General features: G+C 32.1%; 1 protein-coding gene across 1 annotated transcript in view; it reads left to right on the top strand.

Moving 5' to 3' along the window:
- Positions 1–14,547, top strand: part of LOC106103628 — a 118,370-nt gene that overhangs the window by 88,072 nt on the left and 15,751 nt on the right. The window contains exons 2-3 of the mRNA XM_013283413.1: positions 10,531–10,608; positions 11,884–12,065. Of these exons, the coding sequence (XP_013138867.1) occupies positions 10,531–10,608; positions 11,884–12,065 (260 nt within the window). The remainder of the gene's footprint in view (positions 1–10,530; positions 10,609–11,883; positions 12,066–14,547) is intronic.

Consider the following 14,547-nt stretch of genomic DNA (forward strand, 5'->3'; position numbering starts at 1 on the left):
ATTAGAATGAACGTTGAATTTAATTGTTTATTTAGATTATTTAACGTTAGATAGTGTGTCGTATTTGCAGACATTCTGAGAAAGATAAATTATTCTAAACAGTGAAAGCTGACAAGAGGTCTTGTAACGTCGCTGAACGACGCCTTTATAAAGAAATATGGCAAAGCTTTGTATATTACATTGTAGGAGACGCTCGGGATTGCTTGTTAAACTTCGTGACATTGCCCAACGTTATATTGTCAAATATTTTTTTTTTAATTCCTCTCTTATCCCATTCACAGTGATAACTTTGAAAACGATTTTAATATTTTTTTAATAGAATGATTGCACTACTGTGTTCGCAAATATATAAACCAGTAATATCGAAATAAGTTAAAAAAGCTAGGGGGTCCAAAGATAGGTAGTAAAATTAACTTGAATTACCTCCAAAAATTGGTTCCGTGGCTTATTTAGATAATCGAATTCAAACTGTACAAACAAGTCCTGAAAATTAGGATTGAGATTTGCATGAATTTGCATGTCGACTGCGAACGACAAACACCTATTCTACCTTTAAAATAAAATTAGGATTGTGGGTCTCGAGGTTGCCTTGTACTTGTACAAATTTAATTAAAAATTTTGATTACAACTGTGTAAACGGAACAATTAAGTCTATAAAGGTAATTAACAAAACGTGTTACTGTTGCTAAGTACTGTGACATGTATTGACGCAAAAAATTAAGAGTATTACGATAGTGTATACAAGTCTGACTGTAATCGAAACTTAAGGTAGGTTTACACTACACTATACACGGTACATTCGGTGTATTTCAAAATTCTGTATGAACACGAATTTCTCTGATTGCGACATTTTGACCCGATTAGCATAGCGTATATGTATATGTAAAGCAGTACAGAGAGCTAAATGTCGTAGCCGTCAAGCCTAATCGTACCTTTAAAGTAGAGTAACACACTACAATACTTATCTCTATGAAAATAATAGCTTTCGCCCACGACTCCATCCGCGTGGAATTAAAAAAACAAAAGTGAGTAGCCTATGTGTTCTTCCAGACTAACCTCTACGTCTATGACAAATTTCATCGAGATCCGTTCAGCCGTTTAGGCTGCAAACTCTAACAAACATCCATCCATCAAAACTTTTGCATTTATAATATTAGTTAAATTAGTAAGTAGTAAGATAAAAATCTGGATTTCTGTTCCACACGTGTCTCTTTAAACATGTGTGCAAAATATGTTTACACCTTATACGATATCCGTGAAAAGAGATTAAGTCAGCATGAAATGAAAAAATATATGAAAATGTATTTTTTCCCAAAACGAATCAAATACGTGACAATTCCGCAACCGTAACGTTTCAGATGAAACCGCCAAAAGGACGTTATTAAATCTACGTTCGCGTTTTTTGTCTAACGGTATATAATTTATCGTTACCAGGAAAATTGATGCGACTAGAAGATGATTCATATTACGGATAATATGAAAAAGCCTTTTACATCCTATGAAAGGAAATTGTGATTTCAATAGAAATGATAATTTTATCATGTGCTTTAAATAATCTTTTCAATAACTTTGTAAAACTATTAGTAGATTTTTTAAATCTTATAGCTATCGACTCTTCAAAGCGATCATTTCTATCTAATAGTGGGTTTGAAAAAAATTGAAGTAAAAACAAACAATTGTTCTCTTAAATATCTGGTGATCTTTCAATATGCCTAAAATCGTTTATATTTAGGAAGTAATTTGTAAAAAGTTATAGTTATTTGTAAAGACTACAACTAGACAATTTCACAACTAACCAACATCTGCTTAATATTTTGCACAATAGTCAGTACATTTTCATTCGTATTAATAAATACCACATTGTAGACCTGAAGGTTAATTCGTACAGTAATTCGTCAATTCGTGACACATTTGCATGTAATATCTGACATATGAGCTTCTGATGTCGCAGTTTCATTGTAAATGTAATGACCTGTACGTCGCAATGTAATTTATGTATGTTATCGAAGGTAAGAATTGTGCAACACAGTACGATTGGATTTTGTACGATTGTATTCAGTATAGTATAGTGTTTTATAATGAAAAGATTTGTTTATTTACATACATTAAACACCCACATTTCAATTATACAATATAAAAACATCTATTTATCTATTAAAATTTAAAAGTTTTTTAGCAGAAGAACCATATTACTCCACTATATTTCGACATGTTTAGATTTTTTAATAGAATCTGCCAGCCAAGTGCCTGTGTGTTTTTTGGCTCGCATTTTTAATTTGGACAGATCATTGATTTATATTGCTAAATAATTATTATTAAATGGTTTTCATACATCTAAAGAAAAAAATAAGTTTAAATTCATAGTTATTTAAAACAAATTTTTATAAGTTGCATTTTAGACTTATTTTGAATAAAATCTAAAAATCATGGAAACCCAAAAATGGTAGCTTTTGTAAAATGTAAATTGGGGTATAAATTATCCCATTTCACCTCCTATCACCTCCTAACGTCGAATACGAATAACCCAGTATTACATTGTTATCAATTGAAACATAAGTTTGCAATACCGTATCATTAAATTAAAACAAATGTTCTTAGTCATTCGTCAATGTGTTCATTTGTTTATAGCAAATGCATTTGTCATCTTAATTATAAATTAATCGGTGTCGCAAAACTAAATGTATAATTATAGTATTATTGCATTGTAAATCATATCTATACTAATATTACAAAGAGGAATGATTTGTATTTTTGTATATATTGAAATAACTCAAAAACTACTGAACCGACTTCAAAAATATATCACCATTAAAACGCATCATCAGTAAGTAAAGTAAGCTGCATTTTTTAATAATTTTTAATTTCACGCGGGATAAGTCGCGAGTAACAGCTAGTCATAGATAACACCGTAAATTATATACGTAAGATGTAATCTTCTAGGAAATAAGCACTAGTCTGTATTGCCGTTTACCCTGTGTCTGTCTGTAAATTTCAGCTTTGATAATAGTACGGAAAAATAATAGTACAAATCAGTTAAAATTACATACTTGTCTGGAATAACAAGGAACAAATATAATTTAGAGTATAATAACTAATAGATGTTCTTTTATAAAGCATGCTGTTGACCGGCAATGTAGTAACCAATAACAAAAACTTTAAATATAACAAGATGACTCCCAAGTTTTCAATGTTGATACATTTTTTTTAATCAAAAGGCTTTTAAAACTACTAAGTGCCCCGTCATTATCAAAGTAAATATTAGACAAGGCAAAAAGTAAGGCACTTATTATTAACTTGAATTCTAACTTACATAGAACTTAAACAAATTAACTAAATTATGCCATGAGTAAACTAAATCTTTTTTTTTAAATTCATTTCTGTTTGGAAGAAAAATAGTGTAACATTTTTTTTTCGTAAATCTTTAAGAGATAGTCTCTATCTTTCGTCATTCAAACAAAAGCATTTTTCACAAGTAAAATGTAGCAGTGAATGCCAAGAATTTCTAACAGCGGCGAAGGATCTAACATTTGAAGACAAAGACATGTCCCATTCTTCAATATAAAGACAAAAATGTAGAGCACGTTTCTAGTGACTGGAGTATGGATCAAAAGCAAATAATTTCTTTGGTTATTGCCTTTATATACCTGAACACCACAAGCGTGATTTTATTCAACACTGCTTATTGATATATTACATTGTAATACAAATATTTATTTTTAAAATGAATATAGTCGAAAACTACCTTTAATTACAAAAAAAAAATTGAAACTCGATAATACAATTTTTAAGTTGTTAATTTTTAAATTCATACGAAAGAATCGAAAGTAAAACAATTTGGAAATAAAGCTTGTATTTCAGTCGACGCGGAGAACTCGCTTCAATCTACACGATAGAAATGACTATGGTACACTTAAATACATGTATTAGGTGTATTGTAGTATCACATTTTGTCTGTCAAGTATTATGTCGTAATTTTTGTATCTATTTTACATTATTTTAGGCTAAGTGGGCAGCAGTCGTCCTCTACATCCTGCTACTGGTGACACACATTTGTGCATTTAAACACAGTACTGTGCATCAAATTGCAATGCAATATTATCTAAATTGGGATCCATCATCATACCCTGCTGTCTGATATTGGAAGTTCCATTGAGTCACATTAGCAACAAAATTATCTGTTAATTTACATGTGCTGCATGAGTCAAATATGATTTGCTCTCAATGAATCAGATATTAACGATTGTAACGCCTCATTGTTAATAGATTTTTTGAAGCAAGAACTAGGAAAACTACACAATTGTTTTCCAGTTAAGATTGTTATTTGTGTCTTACTTTTCATTCGCATATTTTAAATCTTCTGTCATTAGTATTTTTTTTATAGTAATAGGTGACAAACGAGCAAGCGGCCACCTGAATCCACCGAAATGGAAAGCGACCGCTGCCCATAAACATCTGCAACTGCAGATGCGTGGCCTACCCTTAATTGACGGAAGAGGAGACGCACATAAGGAGGACTTTTTACCTTCCTATGCGTCTCCTCCACCGTCAAATCCGCTTTTCCTTCCCATCCTTTTCTCTTAAATAAAGGGTGGAAATGAAAGGGACTAAAATTAGGCCTCCGACACCATACTCATCAGACGAAACGCAGAATTGTTTCCACTTCACGCCTGAAAATTATTACAATGTTTATAACATTTGTTAAATACAAATAAACGTTGCTACAGTACCTATAAAAAATTATTACAAACAGATCTTAAATTGAATTCTATGAAAACAGTGTTTAACCACCACTTGATTTTTTTTATTAATTTTCCTTGAGTTTCATCATAACTGTTTATAATTTATATAGTATGTAAGTAAGGGAATAACCCCTCGCTTGGTTTACAATTTAATTAAAATTAATTAGACTTCCTTCCGACATACATTCCGTGAATATTAATTTTAATACCTAATTTATTGGTATTCTAAAACTTCGCGCTGTAGCATGGATTTCTACTGATAAAATTCTGTTACAAGTATACTGAAAAAAAATATTTTATATTTGCCTATAGTTATGCTTATTTTCCTACAAAAAGACTGAGATAAGAATACATAGATCTACTGATAATTTAGCAATACATGCGTACATCACTAAAAGTGTCTCGTTTCCCCACGCATTTAATTTCTTCTTTTATAGAATGTGTCGTTGTCCAGTAGTTTTTTATCGTCGCAGTTCGTAGATTGGAAATTAAGAAAAAATATATAAAATGCTATCGGCTACGTGCTACGAAGATGCTTCGCGGCGTAATAAAACTTCTGTATGCCTAGAATTATCTGACAATCATCTGAAATAAATTTGATAGCAATTTAACACAGGACACAAACATCAAATAATAGTAACAGTCAAATAACTTTTCTATGTTTCCTTTCAAAAAACGCTGCTAAAACTCTGACATACGCGGAAATTTAAAAGGATTTGGAGTTTACTCGAAGCCTTATCATTTAAAACTTCAAACAGTCAAATATTGTTTCAGTAATCGACCGATAGGGAAATAATGAAGTGCTAAAGGAAAAGTCAATGGCAAAAATGGCAATGGGCTGGCCATATATCACGGTTGACGGATAATAGATGGACTTTAGAAGCTACAAGATGGAAAGGGCTGGCGGGAAAAAGGAAAGTCGGTAGACCTACAAAACGGTGGTCTGATGATATAATGGAAGTGACATGGAAAGACTGGCTGACTCCAAGCAAAAACAGGGAAGGCTGGAAGGAGATGGAGGAGGCCTTTACCCAAGGCGGGATCCATATTTAAAATAAATAAAACAATTAAAAAAAATGTAATAGACTAACAATACTAACAAAATGAAGTTTTTGAAACCCTATGTAAATATGGAAATAAAGAGGCTTATTATTATTATAAAGGAAAAGTCTTATCGAATCATTTTTTACGTAAGAAAAACAAAGAAAAATACACTCTATCATATGTTTAGGACCTACGCTTCATCATACTTCATATTTTATTATATTGTAAATGCGAAAGTTTAGATGGATGGATGTTTGTTAGAGTTTGTTGTCTAAACGGCTTAACGGATTACGTACTTTGGTATAGATGTAGAGGATAGTCTGGAAGAAAACATAGGCTACTTACTTTTGTTTTTTTTACACGCGAAAGGCGTCGCGGGAAAAGCTAGCATTTTATAATTTAAGAATGAGTAATTTTCATCCCAGTGAGAATTTGTCATTAATAAAAAAATCGTATTCATCAAAGGTAGATGGTTTTTTTCTATGACATCATTTTGACTTACCCAGCTTGCAGCATCAATGAGAAGACGTCAATGTACCAACGAGTCCGTCACCGTTGACGCAATCATAAAGTTAAACATGACAATGTACTTTAAAGCTCAATTGTTTATGACTCATATTGGAAACATTTTAAACAATTTTTTTTTGAACTCATCGTGGTTGAAAGATATTTTTTTAACGAGGGCAACATGTAATGTTACTAGCTGACGCCAAACGCCGCGCTAAAATAAAAAAAAAACTTTATTCGAAGTGTTATGTGTTATTCCGGACTATCAATCCGTCTATCTAAACTTTCGCATTTATAATACTAGTTAGAAATAATATTTTGTAACAACATGATATATTACTTAATCAATTTTGTAGAAAAGAATATTGTAATGGGTACTTTTTATAAATCATGTTGACGTTAAATCAATAGAAATTAAATAACGTAAGACTCGTTATAAAATGAAGTAAGAAAAAAACTGCATTTAAAGAATATAACAAGCTAATACCACTAAACCTATTCATCAACAAAAATATATGAGGTGATAATGATACGGTACGAATCTCGATATTTATACCGGGAGATTGGTAAGAAAACATTTACCATTTGCCATGTAATCTACAGCCATAAACATTTTAGTCTATTGTTTGTCAGGTCTTAATCTAGAAGATTACAGCGTAACATTTGGTGTCGCGACCGTAAACCTCGATCATAAACTTGCAACCATTAATCCCGACCCCAAAACACAATGAAACTCATAAAACGCGACTTAACAAATGTTCAAACGCACAAAGATTTGCTTTCAAAGATCTCTGATATGCGTATACTTACTGACCTCTATAAATGGATAGGCGTGACGTGGTATTGTATGCCTTTTTTTAATTTTTGCCATCATGGCGTTAACAGTTGTGGTTGGTGACGGTGGTGAAAATTTTAACCAATGACAGATATAGAATTACCTGTCGTAAACATCACAAATCGCCTAGGTTTAAATAAATCCTAGAAAACACTGTCCATTTATGCAGATCAGTGGCTAATACCAAATTTTTACTTGTTTATATGTAAATCATACATAATATTACAAATGCAAAAGTTTAGATGGATAGATGTGATGAATTATTGGATATTTGTTAGAGTTTGTAGCCTAAAGGGCTGAACGTATTTCAATGAAATTTGGTAAAGATGTAAAGGGTAGTCTGGAAGAACATATAGACTACTAACTTTTTTTTTAATTCTACGCGGAGAGTCGCAGGCGAAAGCTAGCCTGATCTAAAACAATACTTCATTAGTCATTCTGAAGTCAACTCGAAATCTGATTAAAAACCAATTTTATTTCACTTTACAATTTTAGTTTACTTAGTTACAAAGTTTCCCGCTACCATTCAAAGTTTAGCATTTGTGACAAGTGAGATGGAAAGAGTGTTACCTGAAAGTGAATTCCACTTCCAGCAACCGCTTTCAAACGGAATACAAAATCATATTCTTGTATAAAGCAAACTGAACACGATGAGTTTTGTAACATTGCAAAATAGTGTAACATTAATATTTGAATATAACGTCTGATTTTGCACATCCAATAAAAGTAGGCCGCATTTTTATGGAAGGCTATAAAAGTATCGTCACCTTTATGTGAAAACCCTACGAAGAGTCGGATAAATGACAATCTTACTGCTTATTCAGTGATATAAAACGAACCATCCAAAATTTTCGTTCACTCTTATTTTGTATTTAATAAAAGTGAAGAAAACTATATTTCCTAGCAAGCGAATTAGAAATTTGTTTTTAATTATTAAAAATATTTCGTATAACAGAAAGTTTTATGAACGTAAACTCTTCTCAACGTGTTTATAAACGAAATGTATTTCTTCCGTAATTTTAATGCGAACTTCGTTAAATTATTTTAACATTTCCTTGGCAATATTTTGTTTTAATGCTGTAGTTACGAAATAAAATATTTAAAGGAGCGTTTATTGTACTAATTAGACATTTTTATGATACTCTCATTTTTAATACTTGGCGCGAATTTTATTAGTAATTCTATTAAGCTTAATGGAGAGTTACATTTATTTGAAGAAATTTACTTTTTAAAAATTTTTCATGTGTTTTATAAATTTAAGAGGTGACTAAGTAATGCTGATTTAGTGTTCTTTAAAGTTTGAAAAAGTTACGGAACTTAACCTTAGCACATATACAAAAACAAGTGTAAAAATGTAGTGTAGATAATTTTATGAAGCCGAATACAGATAAAAAAAAAACGTTTCAAAGCAGCTTAGAGGTCAGAGAGTATTCAGTTACACTAAAGTTAAAAGTACATAATTTGAGTGTTAAGTTTATTTCCTCTCGATCATTCGCTGCAATCAATTTTCCAAATACTATTTAATTTTGCTAAAAGTAACTTCCAATTCGTATTAATTATAAAATCGTCAGCCAAGAAAGGGTTTAGGAGGGTATAATTAATTTTCATTAGAGCCGCTAGGGCACAGTTACTTTTAATGTTTTGCCGAATTCCCGTCGAAATTAATTGTAATGGTTAAAGTTAACGTTAACGTAACTTCTCGAAAATTAACTTTAAAGATATTTTTAACTCAAAATTCAGTCAAGGAATGTTAATAGCGAAATTTTCCGAATTATTTATTAACAATAAATTCGATATTAACCTTGTTATACTTTTTACTCAGAAAGAATTTTCAATAATGGTTTTTGTTTACTAGTGGGTAACAGTAGACAGCCAGAATCTCAAAATTATTTTATCCAGGTCAACAAAATTTATCACAGAAATGATTATAAATGTTCATCATCGTTGAGTATTACTAGAAATCAAACAAAGAAACGGAAACCTGCAGCTAAGATCCCTGTACCCCGGAGCAAACAAGTAATATTATTATAGTCGTCTTTTGTACCTACATCAAACAGCTCGGGTAAAAATGTCGACTTTCACATTTCATCTATTCAAATCATAAGAAGATATTCTCGGTACAGTAACGCTAGAAAACCCTCATCGTATTCATCCTGAATTACATTTGTTGCATAAATATTCAGGAAATAATATATATACTCACATATTTCAATAAATCAGAGCTTATCTTTAAAGCAGTCAACTAAAAGTCCAATAAACTTTTTCAATTTTAAGAAATGTCTTACAAATGGAAATAGCAAATGTGTTCGCAAATTTGATACAATTTAAATTTCCTCGCAACTTTTTCTTGCCTTATTCAGTGGTGCAAACTGTTGTTCAAAGACTATATTTTATGAAAATTCTTAACTGCAGGACGACTTTTTAAACTATTACATATAAAAAATAGGTCATTTTAAGATTGAGTTGCGTCTGATGATTATTAGAGCACGCCTTTGACTAAACTATCGCACAACTGTTTAGTCGCGCTTTGATTCCTATGAGCTTATACGAACTCGCGCACACAACTCGATTATTAATGTTTTATTGAATAGGCTGTGAAACAATCGACAATCGCACCACAGTTGTGCGATAGTTGCTCCCGCTCTTAATATTTATTTTGACTTCGTACCAAAAGCTCCGGAAACTTCGTATATTACATCTGTACATACAGTGCACTAGTAAACTAATGGGATTACAAAAGTGATGCAAATTGTCTTCAAATTAACGTATTAGTTCATTGTACTTTAACTAAGGGTAAGAACACACAAAGCGTTTTGAAGCGCTTTAGGAACATGCCCATCATACTCGTATTAACACGTTCTCATGTGTACTATTGTAACCGATTATGTACCTTCCGAGACCTAAGCCTAAACTCTCAAATTAGGATTTGATTTTGAAACGCTTAGTGTGTATATGCTGTTCTGCGTTCCTCTCTCAATTCGTGCTGGTACCGGCTCAAGTTGTCCATTAGAGTGCACAAGCTTGTATAGAGGTCGGAATGCGGCGGCCTAACTTCGTTAGACCGGATCTATCCGTATATTGCACTCTGTTTTGCATTCCAATAAATTTATTACACGTACTTGAAATAAATCCTTACATATCCTAAATAAAGGCAGGCAGATTTAAAGCTTTAACCTAATTTGATTATTAAAAGTATTTTAAAAATAAATATGAATAAAGAAAGTTTGACATCGGAAATAAGTTTTGCAAATATGAATAGTAGGGTTGGATAACTAAAGTCTATTCGAAATTCTAGATAAACCAAAGCATTGTATGCAATAGTCTATGGACTATCGTCTGTGGTTAGTAAAGAGGCTAATAAAAATGTTTATTGAAGTAGTAATTAATATTTTTCTTTGTCCGCAGCGAGCACCAATTTAGTGGGCAAGTTTACGCAGAGCGTACGTCGCATCGTACAAGACGTTAAAGACGAGGGCACTTCTAGTAAGTATACATTTAATGTTATATTTTATTTAATCCTTTTACCCGCTGTGGTTTCATAAAGCTTAAATAACCTGTGATGGTTACAAAGAGGCAGGTTTACACAATGCTACCTGTTTAACTTGTTACCGACAGCGCGGCAGCCAAAAATACAAAACACTTTTTATCAAACTAACACATCTTAATTCAAAACTTATTAACACAAATATATACAAAAAACTCAAAACTATCTGGATTACATCTTGCCTTCTTATTCTTTTTTTTCTATATATTTTCTTTAAACAACGATAAATGCCTTGGTGGCCAGTATGCAACCTCTTTGACTGTATACATACTGCTTGTCATCCAAAGAGGTTGTATTCTGCACTCAACACCACCAGCATTAGCTGACGTTAAGATTGTTAATCCACCCGTGTAACTGCCTCTTAATATGTTACCCTTCACTGAAACATCAGCAATTAATATGATATGCTTTTTTAACTAACTTCTGTTATTTATATTAATTCTACATCAATCATTGATCATAAAATTAATATTTCATAGCAATAAAAATTGCTCGTTAGTTCGTGAAATTCTATTAAACAAGTTTGCGCGTCACATGCCGGCAATTCCACGCTCATGATCCCATAAATTCATAACTATTTCGTATATTTGAACCAGAACTTTGCTGATTCCAAATATAATTCCATCAAATCGCGGATTGTTTAATCAGTACGAGGATTTCAAAATTTAATATGCAAATTATTTGATTTGTGAAATAATGTCAATTGCTTTTGAAATTATAATGACACATTTGTGGCTACAAAATATGTAACTTTATAAAATATCTAACCACTTGTTTATATATTTTTTGCTTACTTTTAGGAGGTTCATGATACAGAGTAGGAAGAATATTATTTTATTCAAAATCAAACCTTAATGTTCCTGAGTGAGTCAGTCTAAGCAACAATTAAATTGACCTAATTATCTTTCTGTGGTTATGCTAAATGACATCAACGTACGCAAACATCGTTCAGTCTAAATATGAAATATTTCGACGTAGTACTACCAAAAAAAACTTTACAAGTGTCTGAACTATTAATTTCTTATCAGTTTTGGCCCAGATTATACACAGTCTGCAGCCAAAAACGCCCTCCTAAAAAGACTAAAATCTCTAGAGTACCTGTAAATAAGTAAGGAAACACAATTTAAAGAAAGAAATGTTGTCTAGATTTCCATAATTATTCATTAATGTTTTTAATCACTTTGATAAAATATTAATGACGTTATACGTACCAGGCGGGCAGACAAAGGAAGAAGTGATCGAAACGAATGAGCGTCTACGCGCAGTGCGGATACGACTTGACGAAAACTATGACACGGCTAAGAAAGCGCTCGTCACTCTCATGGGACGGTACAACGAGTCCAAAGCCGAGAGGAATGTCTTCACTAGATACGCACTGCTCAAGGCAATGATTAAGGTAACTAGACATTACAATAATTTTACTGAATAATTTTTAACTGTATTTATACTACAAATGTATAAAGTAATTTTAAAATTAATATAGCGTCATGAATACCGAAGTTAAACGACATTAAGCGTCCCTTCCGGTAACAGATTCCGTAGTCGAATTAGTCCATTTTGCATCGCATTGTTCGTTGCTTTAATTAGCATAAATTCCAGGGCTCGTTGAGAGAAACCAATAAATACAAAGAAGCATTCTGTAGTCTGTAGTCTGTGCTCTGGATATTAATACATAATTATAAACAGATGTGATCTCGAATTAACGTAAGATCTCAATGGATCGCTTGATGGGTGTATTACGTTACCAGTTGTAGCCAATTATAAGTAATGAATGTGATTGCATTCAAAATACATTTATCAAGGAATGTACATTAGCAAAATTTTAATGTTTCACATGTGGAAGAAGCGAACATGATTTCGAATTTGCCAAGTGAACGTTTCTAACTAATTTAGTCAATTTTTTGATACAGAATGTTTTTATATCGGTTTTTTATTTAGCAAAGTGCTTCAGTGGTGATGTATAGAACCCAGGTAAAAGAAACTATCTACAAATGGTATTTTAGTAAGTAATTAATTTGATCATCTAACTTAAAGTAATAAAACATATGTGTGTGCTACTAATCAAACTTGAGTAGTAAAAAGGTTGGTAATTTAAAAACTTACGACATTACAACTCTTAACCAAAATTAAGTGATCGTGTCGATTTATTTGTCAGACAGTAAATTAGGTTACGAAGAATTTATTCTGAATGTTTTATGTGTTTGGCTTTGTATCCATTTTGATAATATAAGTAAAATTATTGTAACTACACTACAAAAATATTAAGAAGAGTTGCCTTAGAAACTTATTAAGTAGACCTGTTTTAAGGTATCGTACTTTGTACTAATACTATAGTTAAGAACTTTTTAAGCTTGATAGAATTTGTAGCCTAAACAGCTGAATTTTGGTATAGATGTAGAGGTTATGCAAGAACACATAAGTTGCTCACTTTTATTTTTTTTTTAATTCCACGCCAACGGAATCGCAAGCGAAAGCTAGTAGTATTAATAAGTATTTAATTTATATGCTGAAACATTATTTTTTACTTACAAAAAATACTCCATTTTTCCCAATTTAAGTTAACGTGAGGTTCGTAGTTTAAATCTTTTCTATCGCTATCGTATAAAGGCTTTAAGAACTATGTTTAAAATTTCAAACATTTGTTAACATAATTAAATCTGCGCGTTTCCACGCCTGAGATCATGTATTTGCTCTAATTTAACTGGAATCCCATAAAGCCTTTGATTGTTTTCCGGTTGGCAATTGGAAGCGCGGATTACAAATGTAAATTCAATTATGGCTTTAGTCTTACCACCAGCAATTGGTATAGTTATTTGCATGTATAAATTACTTTGATTAAAGCTTTACAATATTTTTGTTGCCATTAAAACATTTTATTGGTGTTGACTTTATTGGTGTTTAATAAATAAATGTATAATCAAATCGCATCCGAAGACCAATTCGTTGCGTAGTCATAATTTTATGTTAATAATAAATTTGTTAGTCACATCGAGCTAAGTCTACGTCGGAGTGTTTCTCCTTTTAGGATCGACACTTATATGGGTATATGAGTCATGTGGCGCTTGTAACTAAGTGTCAGCACGTAGCACCAGATATACACGTATCTAGACTTATTAACGTAACACACGCGATTAACCAATAATGCGAGAATTTTTAAATCGATTCAGTAGTTTTTGAGTTACAAATCTTTTCTCTTTGTAATATTAGCATACACCAAAGTTTTTTTTTATAACATAAGGTGACAAACGAGCAAGCGGCCACCTGAATCCACCGAAATGGAAAGCGACCGCTGCCCATAGACATTTGCAATTGCAGATGCGTTGCCTACCCTTAATTGACGGAGGAGACGCACATTAAGAGGACATTTACCCTTCCTGTGCGTCTCCTTAACCCTCAAATTCACTTTTCCTTCCCATCCTTTTTCTTAAGAAAAGGGTGACAAGGGAAAGGGACTAAAATTAGGCCTCCGGCACCACACTCATGAGACGAAACGCGGAATTGCTTCCACTTCACGCCTGTTTTCTGTGTGGTCGTTGTATTACACCGGGCGAGCCGGCCAATTCGTGCGAAGATGTTAAAGCGGGCTCTACCACTATTAAAAGTTATATGGTTATTGATTTAGTATGTACAATCGGAGAAACTAGCGTTGTTTCGTTTTTATAGATACAATCGTTTGACCATTTTGAAACGAGACTTGGAACAAAAATCAATACAACGCCGCTTATATATGTGTCTGTAAAAACACGTTGGTTAATGATACACAGCTAAATTCTTCTTAAAAGTCAATAAAACTACCGTATCCATTAGTTTTTCGCCAATACTCATACATACGTATTAGTACTCCGGAAATTATTTCGAAAACAGTTACATTAATTTTT

This window comes from Papilio polytes, unplaced genomic scaffold, assembly GCF_000836215.1.
Source record: "Papilio polytes unplaced genomic scaffold, Ppol_1.0 DF823731.1, whole genome shotgun sequence".
NCBI classification, from domain to species: Eukaryota; Metazoa; Arthropoda; class Insecta; order Lepidoptera; family Papilionidae; genus Papilio; species Papilio polytes.